Source organism: Pteropus vampyrus, unplaced genomic scaffold, assembly GCF_000151845.1.
Source record: "Pteropus vampyrus isolate Shadow unplaced genomic scaffold, Pvam_2.0 Scaffold22, whole genome shotgun sequence".
Classification (NCBI taxonomy): Eukaryota; Metazoa; Chordata; class Mammalia; order Chiroptera; family Pteropodidae; genus Pteropus; species Pteropus vampyrus.
Genome location: NW_011888803.1, coordinates 14,792,788 through 14,806,592, shown reverse-complemented (window position 1 = coordinate 14,806,592; position 13,805 = coordinate 14,792,788). Strand labels below are relative to the sequence as shown.

Genomic DNA, 13,805 nt, shown 5'->3' with positions numbered 1-13,805 from the left:
GGGGTATTTAACATAATACCCTAAGTCTTTAAATTTTATTTTGTTTACATTTAACTTTCCGGGTAACACAAGAGCACATGTTAAAAAAAAAAAAATTTATTATGCAAACGTCTCCTTCCATCACACCCCTAGCTATACATCAAGACTTTTAGAATTGCCAAAGATGGAGTGAGGTTGCTATGCAACTTCCCAATTCGTGTGAAACGGGGCGAGGGCACGCTGTTCCTACGAGTTTCGTCACCTCCACTAACGTCCTTCCTTGCAAAAGGTTGGTCTGCGTCTAGTACCGCACTGAAGTGAATGCTAAAAGCCGTACGCTTGGCGATAACCCAGTATTATGGCCGCGGCCTACATAAGAGGGGCGGAAGCACATACGAAATTCTCGCGAATTGCGGAGGCCTCGCGGAAAGCGCGACCGACGCAGTTCTCTGACGCACTTCCTGGGCGCCGGAACTGAGGCAGGGTGCGGTGGCCGCAAGCCGACAAGATGGTGGTCACTCGGTCGGCGCGGCCTCAGGCCAGTATCCAAGCTACGTCGGCTGAAAGCTCTGGGCAGAAGGTAGGAAATAACAAGGCTCCCTCATTCCTCCTCGACGCTTCTCGGATCGGTGCTCTCTGGGAGGTTATAGGGCGGTGCGAAGGTTCCGCGGAGCGTGAGGAGCGGCGAAAAGAGCCGGAGCTTGCCGCGCGCTGCTGAGTACCAGGTCCAGCCGTAAACCTGTCGCTTGCTCTTCAATCCTCACTAGTCTTTTAAGGCGGTCCTTAGGGTGGAACAGAGAGGTTAAGCAACTTGCTTTGGGTAGTTCAGCTCCGTAATGCAGATACCCAGCTCAAGCCTTTTAACTTTACTGTTCACACCGTATTAAGTGTGAGCTTAATTTAGCTGATTTGGACGGAAGGGCACACCGTTATCACGTGGTGAGACTGGCGGTGGCCCCATAGCACCTCCTTTTGGCCTGGGAAGGTCTGCGGTGATGCCTTCTGGTGGCGCTCGGTGGCGCTGGTCGTCTACTGCTTCTGATTTTTTTGATGAAGGGGGTGGAACGTTAATTTACTGAATGTGTGTAAAGGTAACGGGAGCTACCGATTCTGTCAGTGTGTGTGCCTAACCACATCTTTGCTCAGTTAATAGTCTCCTCTCTTCCCCATGCGTGTGTAGTAATGATGTAGGTCCACCTAGCATATTTGACATTTTTAAGTGAAGAAAATTTTCTCTTTTCAATCACTATTTTTTAATTTTTTTCCTCGCTAAAATCATAACCAAAACTTGGGTAAGGCAAGTGAAGCAAGGCCCTGCAAATGCCGGGGCAAATCCAGTCATGGCTGGTGGTGGTGGCAGTGGTGATGAGGGAGGACCCTGCAAGTACAGGGTCAGATTCAGTATTTTAAGATTTTGAGGTTTTTTTTAAGTCATGGGTGGTGGTGGTGGGGTTTGTGTTCATCTTGTTGACTGAGTTTTTTAGTGCTGTGTTAAAATTTGCTCCTGAGGGGAGTGTCTCATTCACTTTGCTCCTGTCCCAGCCCTACCTAAATTAATAGTATGTTTTCTCTGGCTTACAGAATTCTGCTAAAAGAATTCAAGCACATCTGAAAGGCAGGAAAGAATCTCCATCTGATGGCTCCAGTACTGCTGAATCACAAAGTACTAAGAAACAAAGTCCAGTCCCTAGAACTCCTAAAACTGGAAAGAGGAAGTGCAGAACTACAGGCTCATTACCAAAAATGAATAAACTATCTACTGATGGAGAGACCTCTGAAGCAGAGTCCAGTAGTTCTGTGTCTGAGCCCCAAGATCCCATTTTAAGAGTAACTAGGAGAAGGAAAATCTTAGTTGCATGTACCCCAGTGTCCAGTGTTAGGAAAAAACTAAAAATAACTCCAATAAATGAGTCTCATACTGAAGAAGAACTCTCTGAAGCAGAATCACATGTTTCAGGTATTTCTAGAATTGTGCCTCTTACAGTAATAACTAAAAGAACCAGAAGAATTAAGGCTAAATCCCTAACAGATCCAAGCCAAGAATCACATGCGGAAGCTGTTTCTGATGCTGAGTCATCATGCTCAGATATTTCTACATTTTCTGGATTTGCAACTAGGAGAACAACAAGGAGTATGCAGAGGAAATTACAAGCACTAACAGAGGAGAAAGATACTAAGATAATACCAGAAAATGAAAAGCCGATGATAAATACACCTCTGAATTCAAATACCAGACAAACTTCATCTTCTATACAAGCAAGATTTCTTTCTCAGATAAATGAGCCAGATTTCTCTAATAACGAAATCTGTAATGATTTTGATGATGATTCTTTCCATGGAAATTCGGGAAAAAAACTAACAGTGCAAAAAAGCCAACATTTTAATATCCCGGAGGAAAAACTGGCCAGTGTTGCACCTCTCAAAGGAAGAAAGCAGAATTGTAAGAGTTTAACTGAAGAAGCTGAAGGAGTAATAGATGAGGGAAAAGAAATTAATGAGAAAAATTCTGAGTTGACAGGTCTTTCTGAACTTCAGGACACTAGCCTTCAGCAATTAGTTTCTCAAAGGCATTCAACACCCCAAAGTAACAAAACCACATCAAAGCCCTCAAATCTGAACTGTGAGGCTATAATGAAATCATTAGCTCAAACTTTTGCAGTTGTGGAAATTGACAGATGGACTGAAGAGAGAAAAAGCACTATAAAAACAAGTGACTTGACATCTAGCGATGGTGGTGGTAGTGATGAAGAGTGCACTGTTATAGCTGTCAGTGACAACATGAACAAAGAAAGGAATGTAGATTTTGAGTGCGATGCCAAATCTCAGGATACAGGTGATTCTGTTTTATTACTTAGCAGCAGTGATGAAAGCCAGCAGTCTGAAAACAGCGAGATTGAAGAGGACACTGTGTGTTTTGTTGAAAATAGTGGTCAAAATGAGTCATTAAATGGAGACTCAGAAAATAGGTTAAGTGACAATGCATTGTTTGTAATTGACACAACTCCTGGTTTGAGCACTGATAAAAATTTTTACTTGGATGAGGAAGACAAAGCCAGTGAGGTTGCCATTGAGGAAGAAGAGGAGGAAGAGGATGAAAAAAGTGAAGAAGAGCCATCAGATCATGACAAAAATAAAGATGATGAGTTTAGTGATGAAGATGACTTACTTAATGGCACAAAGTCTAAACTGTAAGTTTTACCTTTCTTTTAAAAAGTTTTTGATAACATTTTTCAAGTGGCTAATTTACCATAAAATATAATAGCATGGGAATTGAGAAAATTTTTACCTCAGGTTCTTTATGGGAAAGCTCTTGTTACCAACATTGTTCTTGTCTCTGAATGACTTTTTAAGTCATATTTCCCACCAATGATAGCTAAAAGTGTTCCTTTTGGTGATGAATTAGGAATCATCTGTTGGAATGTCCCTGCATGATTGTCAAGAGTAGTATAAAAGGGAAGGAAAATAACTTATTTTAGTACTATATGTTGATTGTAGAGAAATTGAAAAATAGAAGCCTGAGAAAAATAATCACCTATAATCCTGTTTATCCCCCTTTGAAAAGCGTTAATGTTTGGGGCTATTTCTTTAGTTACTTTTCCCCTTATAAATTTGTTTTTCCCAAGCACAAGTCCTTGGTAACAGTGTATCCACTGGAAATATACAGGTATCCTGGTAAGGAACTGTGAATTAACAGATGCCCAGTCTTCCCTCTAAACCAATGAAATCAATCTCTGAGGCTAGACTCCAGCATGCTTACTTTTTAAAGGTCACAGTCCTATCTTAATAATTGTAATGTACATTCATAATCACTGCCAAGGCACTACAATAGAATGATTTCACTTTCCAGTAGAGGTTGATTAACAAAACTTTCAGCTGCTTAGTTTACATGAATAATTAGGAAAGAAAGTGACTGTACTTCCAAGTACACTTATAGAAAGGAGTTTTCAGTAATATGAAGTAGGAATTCTCATAAATATAGCAGGAGCCCAGGCCAACTGCAGAAGATTCTAGTTTGGTAGAGATCTCGGGTATGACATTTTTGAAAAGCTCCAATGGGAAATATGGATGCTCATTGCAGTTTAAAACTCACTTGATTTAGAGGCACTACCAAATGCCTTTGGTTACCCAGAAAAATATTCTAAGTTTAGATAACTTGGAAGTTCACAGTAGAAGAACCTGTCTTTCTCATTGGTTTCAGAGATGGAGGTAAGTACATTTATTAACTACTTATGTAGGAAGTTGAGCTGAATTGCCAGATGTATCTCTTCTTTTCTTTATAAAAATCCTTTTATGAAATCTGTTGGCATATTATGTGGTCTTAATCCTCTTAAAGAAAATCTGGAGAATGAACTTGGATATGATCCCCAAAAGATTTTTTGTTTCATTATTCATCTCAGAATTCTTTTCTTAATGACTTTATTAGATTTAAAATATGTATTTGTTCATCTTTTTCAGAATTCTATTGTAAAGATAAGATTTTTTTTGTTGACAGTTAAATGGGAGAAGAAAAAAATGATTTTAAAAAGTCTCAATTGTTTCCATTTTAATTAATTGATCTTTAAGTGACCATTTTTCTTTCAGTCTAAAATTGACAAGCAGCAGCATAGACCCTGGTCTCAGTATCAAGCAATTGGGTGGTTTGTATATTAATTTTAATGCAGACAAACTACACTCGAACAAGAAAACCCTAACACAGATCCAGGAGAAAAAGAAAAATGAGGTAAGTTACATGAAATGTCTCGTAGGTTTTTGTAGAACTAGCCAGTTACTTGTAGAAATGGTTAGTCCTTGGCAAGAGACTCATTTTTTTTTTTCTTTTTATAAAGTCCTAGCACTTTTTATAAAGTCCTGCACTTGAAAAATACAGGATCAATGTTCCTCTTCCTACACCCACCACTTATGATCCCCAGGGGCTGCATTTTCGCTTTTCTTGCTGTACTTTTAGTTCTTAACTGTTCTGAACCCAGTTGAGAATCTGAAAGCTGTGCGTGCCTCCCTTGCCCTCCAGAAAAAAGTGCACATAGACATAAAATTGTACATTTAATTTTGGAAGGAAATTATAGAGTAAGTAACCTCATCTAAACCCTCGGCTTTAGCTGCCACTTTGCACAGCTTCTTCCCACTTCTGTATTTTTTAGCCTTGGTGCCTCTCAGGTCTTTCTTCAGGTCTTTAAATTCAGGTGGCTGTTACCTGTTCATTTGTGCTCAGGCACTTGACTTCACTAATTGCCCTACTTCTGTTCCCTGCCTGAACCAGCTCCTCCTTTTGTCTTCTCTATCCTGGTTAATGACTGCCTAAATCTCTTTTCCTTTTGTAGTCATTCACTAAGCCTGGGCTAGCTGCTTCTTACATTGTTTCTACTCTCTTCCCTTCTTTTCACTCCACTGTCACTGGCTCATCCAGGCCTTTGTTCTTCATCTAGACTACTGCAGTAACAACCTTCCTCTTTGTTCTTCAAGCTCCTCTCCGTATTCTTGCTAGATTTCTCTTTCTACAAACACAAATCTGACCATATTCACTTAAGTCCTTCAGTGATTCCTCAGTCTTCAAGGTACTTGTTTTTCTCCAGCTCTGACCACTGTGTTCTCTCCATGGAAAACTACTGTAGTTCCCTGAACATACCATGTTCTTTCCCAGTCCAATGCAGAGATCATAGATCACTGCCTTTGGGAAACATTCTTTGAAACTAGTCCTTCCCCAAACCTCTTCTGTGCTGCAATACCTGGTATTGATCAGATTCATTATTAATCATGATTTAATTGTTATTTTACTGTCTTTTATCTTTGTATTCCTAAATCAGGATTTCTCAGCCTCAGCAATACTGTTGTTTTGGGCTGGCTAATTCTTCGTTGTGGGAGGATGTCTGCATTGTTGGATGTTTAGCAGCAGCCCTGTCCTCTCTAACGCACTAGACGCGAGTAGCATCCATACCCCCAAACACACCAAAAATGTCTTCAGACGTTGCCAATTTCTCCTGACTGAGGACCACTTTCCTAATGCCTAGTATGCTACTTGACACACAATCTCTTTTTAAATAAATATCATACTCTCTTTTCTGAATGATAGGAAAGTCTAGACTGCTGCTCTATGTCCAGAAACTTCTAGGCCTGAACCTGAATTAGGGCTATCTGAATTTCTGAGTTGATAATGTCAAATGTTATTAACTAAATTAAATTAATATTTGCTGTATTCCTGTGAACTATTTTGAGGGTTAAGGAGTAGTCAGTCATCTTTAGTTTTTGCACTGACATGACTGATTACCTGTATAAGTCCTCTTCTGTGGGAATGTCTATACTCTTTTGGGTTTTCATTTTTAAATAAGGTGTTCTTATTAATTTGTGGAAATGTATTTTGTATTTTAGTGGTATTAACCTATGGACTTTTACTTTTTTTTTTTAAGGTGTTTTTAATTGCATAAGTTTTAAAATTTTATGTGGTCAGATCTGTTAATCTTTTACTAAATGACTTCTGCATTTTTTTTTTTGTTACTTGCCTAGGATGACTAAATAGTGTCATACTGTTTATGTGACAATAGCTAATAAATACACAAAAAGATGATCAGCAAATGAAAATAGCCAAGAGGCATCACTGACAATATACAGAAAGATAACCACTACTGTTGGTGGCAATGTAAAGTAAAGCACACTGATTATGTTTGTATTGTTTTAATGCAAGACAGTTTAGCAGTATATCAAAATTTAAACAACCCATTTTTAGAATCTATTTTATAGAAATAATCACAAGTAAGCAGAGGTGATTACAATGTTTAATGGAAAAAAAAGTAATAGAGACTTTTAAACTAAATGTTAGAAGAAAAATTGTGATGTATTTATAAGTTCTTGATCTGTGTATGAATTGACATTGAAAGGTCATCCAAGATACATTGAGTTGCAAAAAGCAGATTTGTCTAGATAGGTGATATCGTTGGTATAGCATAAAAAGTGTTTTTTAATTGAAATATGTATCACTATACTTAATAGTCTAGCCAATTTCTTCAGATCACAAGAAGCTGTTTCACCAGCATTAAAGAACTTATTAAAAATTAGTCAGGTTTTTTTCAGAGGTTTCAAGAGCTATTGTGGCATTGTTCCTATTGTCTATATTTCACTTGTTTGGTGCAGGTGGGTGGTTGCAAACCAACAAATACAAATGGACACATTTATGTAAATCTGATGTGTGCAGATTTCCTAAAATAATCCTGCAATTTGCCTCCTAAAATAGTTTTATTGTGATACAATTTACAAATTTAAGGACAGGAACAACTTTGCAGTAGTATATGCATAAAGAAGATTAATATATTTGGAGTAGTCTTCAGTCTGAGAGGTTTTTCCTTTATAAGAGAAAAAATGTTGAAGTTATATGACATTCTGACATTCTTTTGAAACCAATTTAATATTTTTATAGTTTCTACAGAAAGCTATCATTACTCCTGATTTTGAAAAAAAAGACTGTGTTCCACCATACCGTGAATCAAAGTATCAACTTCAAAAAAAACGCAGAGTAAGTATGACTCTCATTACTTAGACTGTTTAGATGTGTTTGACGGTATGTGTTCAGTTTATAAAGCATCATTGTAGTCTGTGCCAATCCAGTCTCATCTCGTGTGATCACGTATGTTCTAAGGATGGGGTGACTGGGACACTGGAAATTGTATTATGAATCCCCAGGTCACCACAGTGTTGTTGTGCATGCTGTTGCTGCCTGTCCGGTATCCCTTTTTAAAATGAAGCAAACTTGATGTTGGGTAAAGTGTAAAAAATACACACACACGTATGTATGTATATCCAAAAAAAATTGTCATGGATACCTAAGGGGCCATAAACACATTTTATATGGATTTTCACAAAGTGAAAGTGCACCAGGTGGTACACATAGATGCAGCTTTTTCTTTCCCTTCAAAACAGTGATCTGTGTATGAATTGACATTGACAGTGATCTGTGTATGAATTGACAGCCACCATGCAAGGTCACTGTCCAAACCTCTTGGCTCCTGGGTACTGTTCATTAAAGGCTAGGAACTCTGATACAGGCTGTTGTAGGGAACTTAATGTAGCCAGCTAAAAACCCTGGTCTACTTAATGTGCTATTTTCTTTAGTATAACATAGGGGATTGCATCTATTTGGCATTTCAACTAATAAGCATAAAGAAGTCATAAAGAGAACTTGGAGGAAAATTTGAGGAAGGTACTCCAGTAACAGCTTGTCATTATTATGAAGCACCTTGATACATGGTAGACATTTCATAATATCTGTTGTATGAATGTAACAAAAAATAAAATTAAGCATATCACTTGCTAGTTTTCAAAAAAATATTTTCCAAAGAAATAGAAATTTCTTGACTGTTGGAGTAAGTGACTTAGAGATACATAGGTGACTGAATAAGTTAATGTTTACGTTTAAGCTCCAAAAGTGAAAATGTTTTTGTATATTATCACATGTAGGTTGCTTTAGATAAGAAAAATTAAAGCTGTGGGTTATTCTCCCACCAAGTCAGCAGTTCTTACTAAAAGACAAAATTAAATTTTAAGGCGCCTTCATTTATGAAACTGATAATGCTTTACATAATTTACCAATCACTTTTTTGTGATTTAATTCCTTTTATGAAAGATGAATCTGGAGAGTAATACATTCTGTAAAGTAACCTTATTTGTTTTTAATTAATGAAATTTTCTGTATATAGAATTTTGGGGGAAATGAGGTATAATTTATACACTGTTTATTAAAATTAGAATTTTGTTTTTGAAATCAATTTCAGAAAGAGCGGCAAAAAACAGCAGGTGATGGCTGGTTTGGTATGAAAGCTCCGGAATTGACGGATGAACTAAAAAATGATCTCAAAGCACTGAAGATGAGGGCTAGCATGGACCCAAAAAGGTTTTACAAGAAAAATGATAGGGATGGCTTCCCTAAGTACTTCCAGGTATGAAGCAAACAGAATACTACTGATGATGATCTATGGATTTTAGTTTGGAAAGCACTATAGCGTGATCTTTCTCTTTACTATTAAAATAGACAAATATTTACAATGCGCATCTGCTCAGGGCATATAATAATGGCCAGAACTCAATTCAGACAGCCACCAGCTAGTCATGGCTTTCTGTATAGAGACAGTGTTGCAAATGGTAACTGGGTTCCTAGGTTAGCTCTCTAAAACTTATAGAACCTGTAAGATGGCTGTTCCACATATGAACACTACTAGCCTAAGAGCAAGAATCCTTGCAGGATCGAGGGGAAAAGGGAACCATTTGCACCAAGCTCCTCTTCTTTTCAAGGCAAGTTCTGAAAATAAGTTAAAAGTTGGTTTTCAGAGTGTTTTCAGATGAAAGTCCCGTGGAGTCATCCTCTGGTAGCTCTTTGAAGTTCATTTTGTTGTTCTTGACTACCTCTCATGTTACTCATCTGGATTAGTATAATATTCTTTCTTCCCAGGTCTGTCTTCTCTCTAGTCCATCCTCCACATTGTTGCCAGTCATCTATTTTTTAAAACAACAACAACAAAAAAAAAGGCAATCTGTTTATGATACACCTCAGGTCAATATCACAGGTAGCATTCAGCAGTACCTTCAATGAGTCTTTGTGACCTGTAGGATAGAGTCTATATCCCTTAATATAGCCCTTCACAGTCTGCACTCAAACCAGTTCACCAACCCTTCCTTTGTCACATAGCCTCTTAAGTGTGAACACATTCAGCTACTCAGTCTTCTCAGAATATGCACAGACTGGTCTGGCACTGCTTGGCTCTGCAGTTTGCTTGGTGAAATTTTACCCATTTAAATTCAAGCTAAAATGTCACTCTTTATGAAACCGTCTTTACCTCCCTTAGGATTGGTCACTTAGTTTTCAGAGCCTTTTTAGTGTTTTCAGCATAAAACTGTTGTGCTTTAAATTTTTAGTTACCTAATGGATCTTCTTTAAGACTATGGGCTCCTCACTGCCAGGGATCACATATTCTTTGTTTCCTTAACACCTGGGACAGTGCTTGACATATAGTAGATGCTTGGTAAATTTTATTCAGATGAATATATGAACTAATGCAGAGTGGTCAATAAGGTTCTAAGCTGGAAGCATTGACGATAACCTAAAAGATCAAATAGGTATGTAGTAGAATTGATGTGTCAGTTTCATTAAATTGGGAAGCTAAGTTTGTAATATCTGTCCCACTTTTTCCCTCTAGTTACACTGTTCAGCAAAAATTTATGTACTGTCTAGCACTAAATATATAACAGGAATTTTGGATTTATTACAAATTCTAGTAAAGAAGTATCATTAGTATGACTTAATGCAAATTGAATAGGTGATATATTTTTGCTTTTAAAAAATGGCAGAATTAATTTTGATATTGGTGTAATGTAAGCTTGTGTTTTTCATTCCTTTCTATAAATATACTTTGTTAGATATACTCTGAAATTTGAAAGCAGTGTGGTATTCAGGTATTGCATGACTTATTTCAATCATTTCCTAGATTGGAACCATTGTTGACAATCCAGCTGACTTCTACCATTCACGAATTCCTAAGAAACAAAGGAAGAAAACTATTGTGGAAGAACTGTTGGCTGATTCTGAGTTCAGAAGGTAAAGGAGTTTGTTTCACTTTATAATTGTATGCTTTCTTTAGAATATGCATAAACTTTAAATTTCAGATAATTTTAAAATGTTTTATAGCACAGTTTCTCAACAGCAGCACAATTTACATTGTGGATGGGATAATTCTTTATTGGGGGACTTCCAAGTGCATTATAGAATGTTTAACAGCATCCTTGGCCTCTACCCATTATATGGCACTCCCCCACACCATTCAAGACAATCCGAAATGTCTTCAGACATTTCCAGTGTCCCCTGCAGGGCGCCACCATTCCTAGTTTAGAACCACTGCTTTAGAGGGAAGTTTGAACATATTTGACTGGCTAGAGAAGAATGAGCCTGCAAAGAAGACTGGGAAAGAATAGCCAACGGATATTAAGAAACCAGGAGGACACAGTGTCATAGAAGTCAAGGAAAGAGAATGTTTTAAGCAGATATAAGCCAGACAGAGTTGTTAACAGGGATCAATGCTGCTGAGACATCAAGTGAAACAAGAACTAAAAACTTCCTTGGGATTTAGTTACATTGAAGTCACAGTTACTTTGGCAGGAGTTTTAAGGGAGTGATGGGGAGGATACCAGACTGGAGAATGAGTTGAAAATGAAGAACATAACTGAAGAAGTTGTTATGAAGAGGGAGGGAGAGGCAGGGCTACGTGATATGGAATTAGAGGATTTTTTAAAAAATGGGAGCAATCTGAGTACGTTCAAATGTCCTTGAAGCAGCTACATTATAGATTTAAAAGCATGTCTCATACAGAAACCTCTTGCTGAGGTTCCAGATTGGTTTAATAGCAAAAGTGAAAATATTTATCAGGGGTTTTAAAAATAATGTAGATAATAATAGGCAAGGAAAACAAAGTTTACTCGATGTTATGTAAGCTATTTAATGAGTCTTGGTAATGGAAAAACTTTAGAAATAAGCACTGTCAACATTGCTGTGATTTTTGAGATTGTCATCAAGATTACAGTAGGTCAGATTCTATCCATATATGGTAGTGTTGAAACACTAAAAAATAATCTTAGAATAAGAAAGTTGAGACAGTAAACTAGAAATTCAGAATGAAAGTCATAAAATTACAGGTTAGAGGTTGTCTTATCAATTCATTGTTTTCTGTACTTCAGTCATTGAATACAATTTTCACAATGTTTTCGTTATCTGTATACTGCTTACTTTAAAAGGAAACTTTATAGATACTGTAAGTGGGTGTTATATTTTTCTATGTACATTAATACATTACTTTAAGTGAATATTGTTAATCACCTAAATTTACATGCCACAATATGTGAAACACTCTATTAGTCCATCTCTTCATGAAAGTTTTAATCCTCTCTACAACCATCTCAAGAGGTTTTCTGTCCTTTGACCACTTTGGGATAGGGAACTTAACCAAATATAGAATGCACTTAACCAAAGGTGTTCATTAGTAGTAATGTCCTGACAGAGGAAAATATGCTTTTGTGTTGTATGCGGTTTTTGGTTTTGTTTTTTATTTTTAATCTAACTTTGGGTTTCTTAGAAAGTGTGTAAATTGTGGTTTTAGGTTTTGAGTGAGCTATAAAGTTGTAAATGGCTTAGTTTGTTTTAAAGAGATTTTTAGCTTATCTTCACTTTAGTAATGTGATAACAGATTTATGTAACAGTGAACATGCTTTAGAACAAAGGAGATTTTGTATGCTTTTAGAGAATTTTTTAATTTTTCATAATTGTACTGACAGCCCTTTATTGAAGCTTCTAGCAACTACATCAATATTTTTCTGCAATAAATTGTGCTTCTGTGTTTCTAAAGCCCAAAACCCAAGGAAATATAGACTATAGCAGTAGTTCTCTGGTCTGAGGATGCCTTTGAACTTAAAAATTATTGAAGATCCAAAGAACTTTTGTGGGTTACATTTATCAATATTTACCATGGTGGAAATTAATATTAGGAAACTTTAGATATATTTATTAATTCATTTAAAAATAATAAACCCATCACATTAACATAGTTTCATGAACTAAACAAAAATAATTTAGTACAAATCTCTTTAATGTCTGGCTTAAAGACAGTTGGAGCCTCATATCTGCTTCTGCATCAGTCTGCTTTGATAACACATATTGTGTAGCCCCTGGAAACCTTTAGTGTACACTGTACACTCATGAGAGAATGAGCATGAAAAAGGCAACAGTGTCTTCAGTAGTCTTGTGAAATAGTTTTCAGCAAATAAACCCCTTGAAAGGGTCTCATTCCCAGACCATACTTTGAAAACCATTGGTCTGTGGTGTATTTAAGGTTCTAAGAAATATATTGTGTATTTTCAGGTAAGTGTAAACTTTTTGTTCTGCTTAGACCTTATTTTACATTTCTATTCCACAAAAGTATTTAAAGCATTTGATATTCTCTGGTAGCTGGATGTAGGGCATGGGTCTCTAGTGAAGGGTTTTCAAGAGCTTCCCTCTACAGTTGCCATTTTTTCTTAACAGATTAAGCTCTATGAGGACAGGGACTTTGGCTGTCTGGTTCACTCCTGTTCCAACTCCTAGTGTGGCTCCTTACACACAGTGGAACTTAATACAAACGTAATGAATAGATGGTTAAAATGCAAAAAAAAAAAAAAAAAAATGAGATTTAGAAGTGGCTTCCCCCTCACCAAAAGGTTACATTAACTTCTAATGTCTGGTATGTCACATACTTTAGAATTTAAAAGTTTGGTTTTTCTTTTTAGATACAACCGAAGGAAGTACTCAGAGATCATGGCTGAAAAAGCAGCAAATGCAGCAGGAAAGAAGTTTCGAAAGAAGAAGAAATTTCGCAATTAAGATTCACAAAGCAAATCACAGTATTTTACATTTCCCCTTTATTTATTTACTAAAGATGTTCTTGAAAACTAACCATCACATAAAATAGACTGACCCTATTTGTAAATAGGGATCTCTTTTTGGAAAAAGTTGATTTGAGAATCATGCGCCCCTTGGAATAAAAATAGTTGTGTTTATAAAAGACACACCCATGCTTAGACCCTTTGAGGGAAGAAAGGAAAAGAACCTAAACCAATTTAAGATAATTAACATTTTTATAAAGTTTTCAATGCTTGTTTATTTAAAGAAAATTGAATTAAAAGACATTTAGAAAGTATAAAGTTTGTTAACATTTAAAAATATGTAAAATAATGTTCAAAGATATATATAATAATATTGTAATTAACAATATTTCAATTAAGATGTAGAGGTATGTATGTAGGAGGAAGATGATAGACAAGAAATG

At 36.5% G+C, this 13,805-nt stretch overlaps 1 protein-coding gene across 1 annotated transcript; it reads left to right on the top strand.

The window, feature by feature from the left end:
- Positions 1 to 413: 413 nt before the first annotated feature.
- Positions 414 to 13,545, top strand: DNTTIP2 (deoxynucleotidyltransferase terminal interacting protein 2). The gene is made up of 7 exons (XM_011355673.2): positions 414 to 559; positions 1,561 to 3,167; positions 4,561 to 4,699; positions 7,385 to 7,480; positions 8,736 to 8,900; positions 10,443 to 10,552; positions 13,267 to 13,545. Exons 1-7 carry the CDS (start codon positions 488 to 490, stop codon positions 13,358 to 13,360), a joined length of 2,283 nt encoding a protein of 760 aa, XP_011353975.1. The 5' UTR covers positions 414 to 487; the 3' UTR covers positions 13,361 to 13,545.
- The last annotated feature ends 260 nt before the right edge of the window (positions 13,546 to 13,805 follow it).

What these genes read in the sequence shown, in the direction of transcription:
- DNTTIP2 (XM_011355673.2), top strand. Translation starts at nt 488, where the DNA reads ATGGTGGTCACTCGGTCGGCGCGGCCTCAGGCCAGTATCCAAGCTACG. An exon ending in CTGAAAGCTCTGGGCAGAAG is followed by an intron (nt 560 to 1,560) that starts GTAGGAAATAAC and finishes TCTGGCTTACAG; the next exon opens with AATTCTGCTAAAAGAATTCA. An exon ending in AATGGCACAAAGTCTAAACT is followed by an intron (nt 3,168 to 4,560) that starts GTAAGTTTTACC and finishes TTTTTCTTTCAG; the next exon opens with TCTAAAATTGACAAGCAGCA.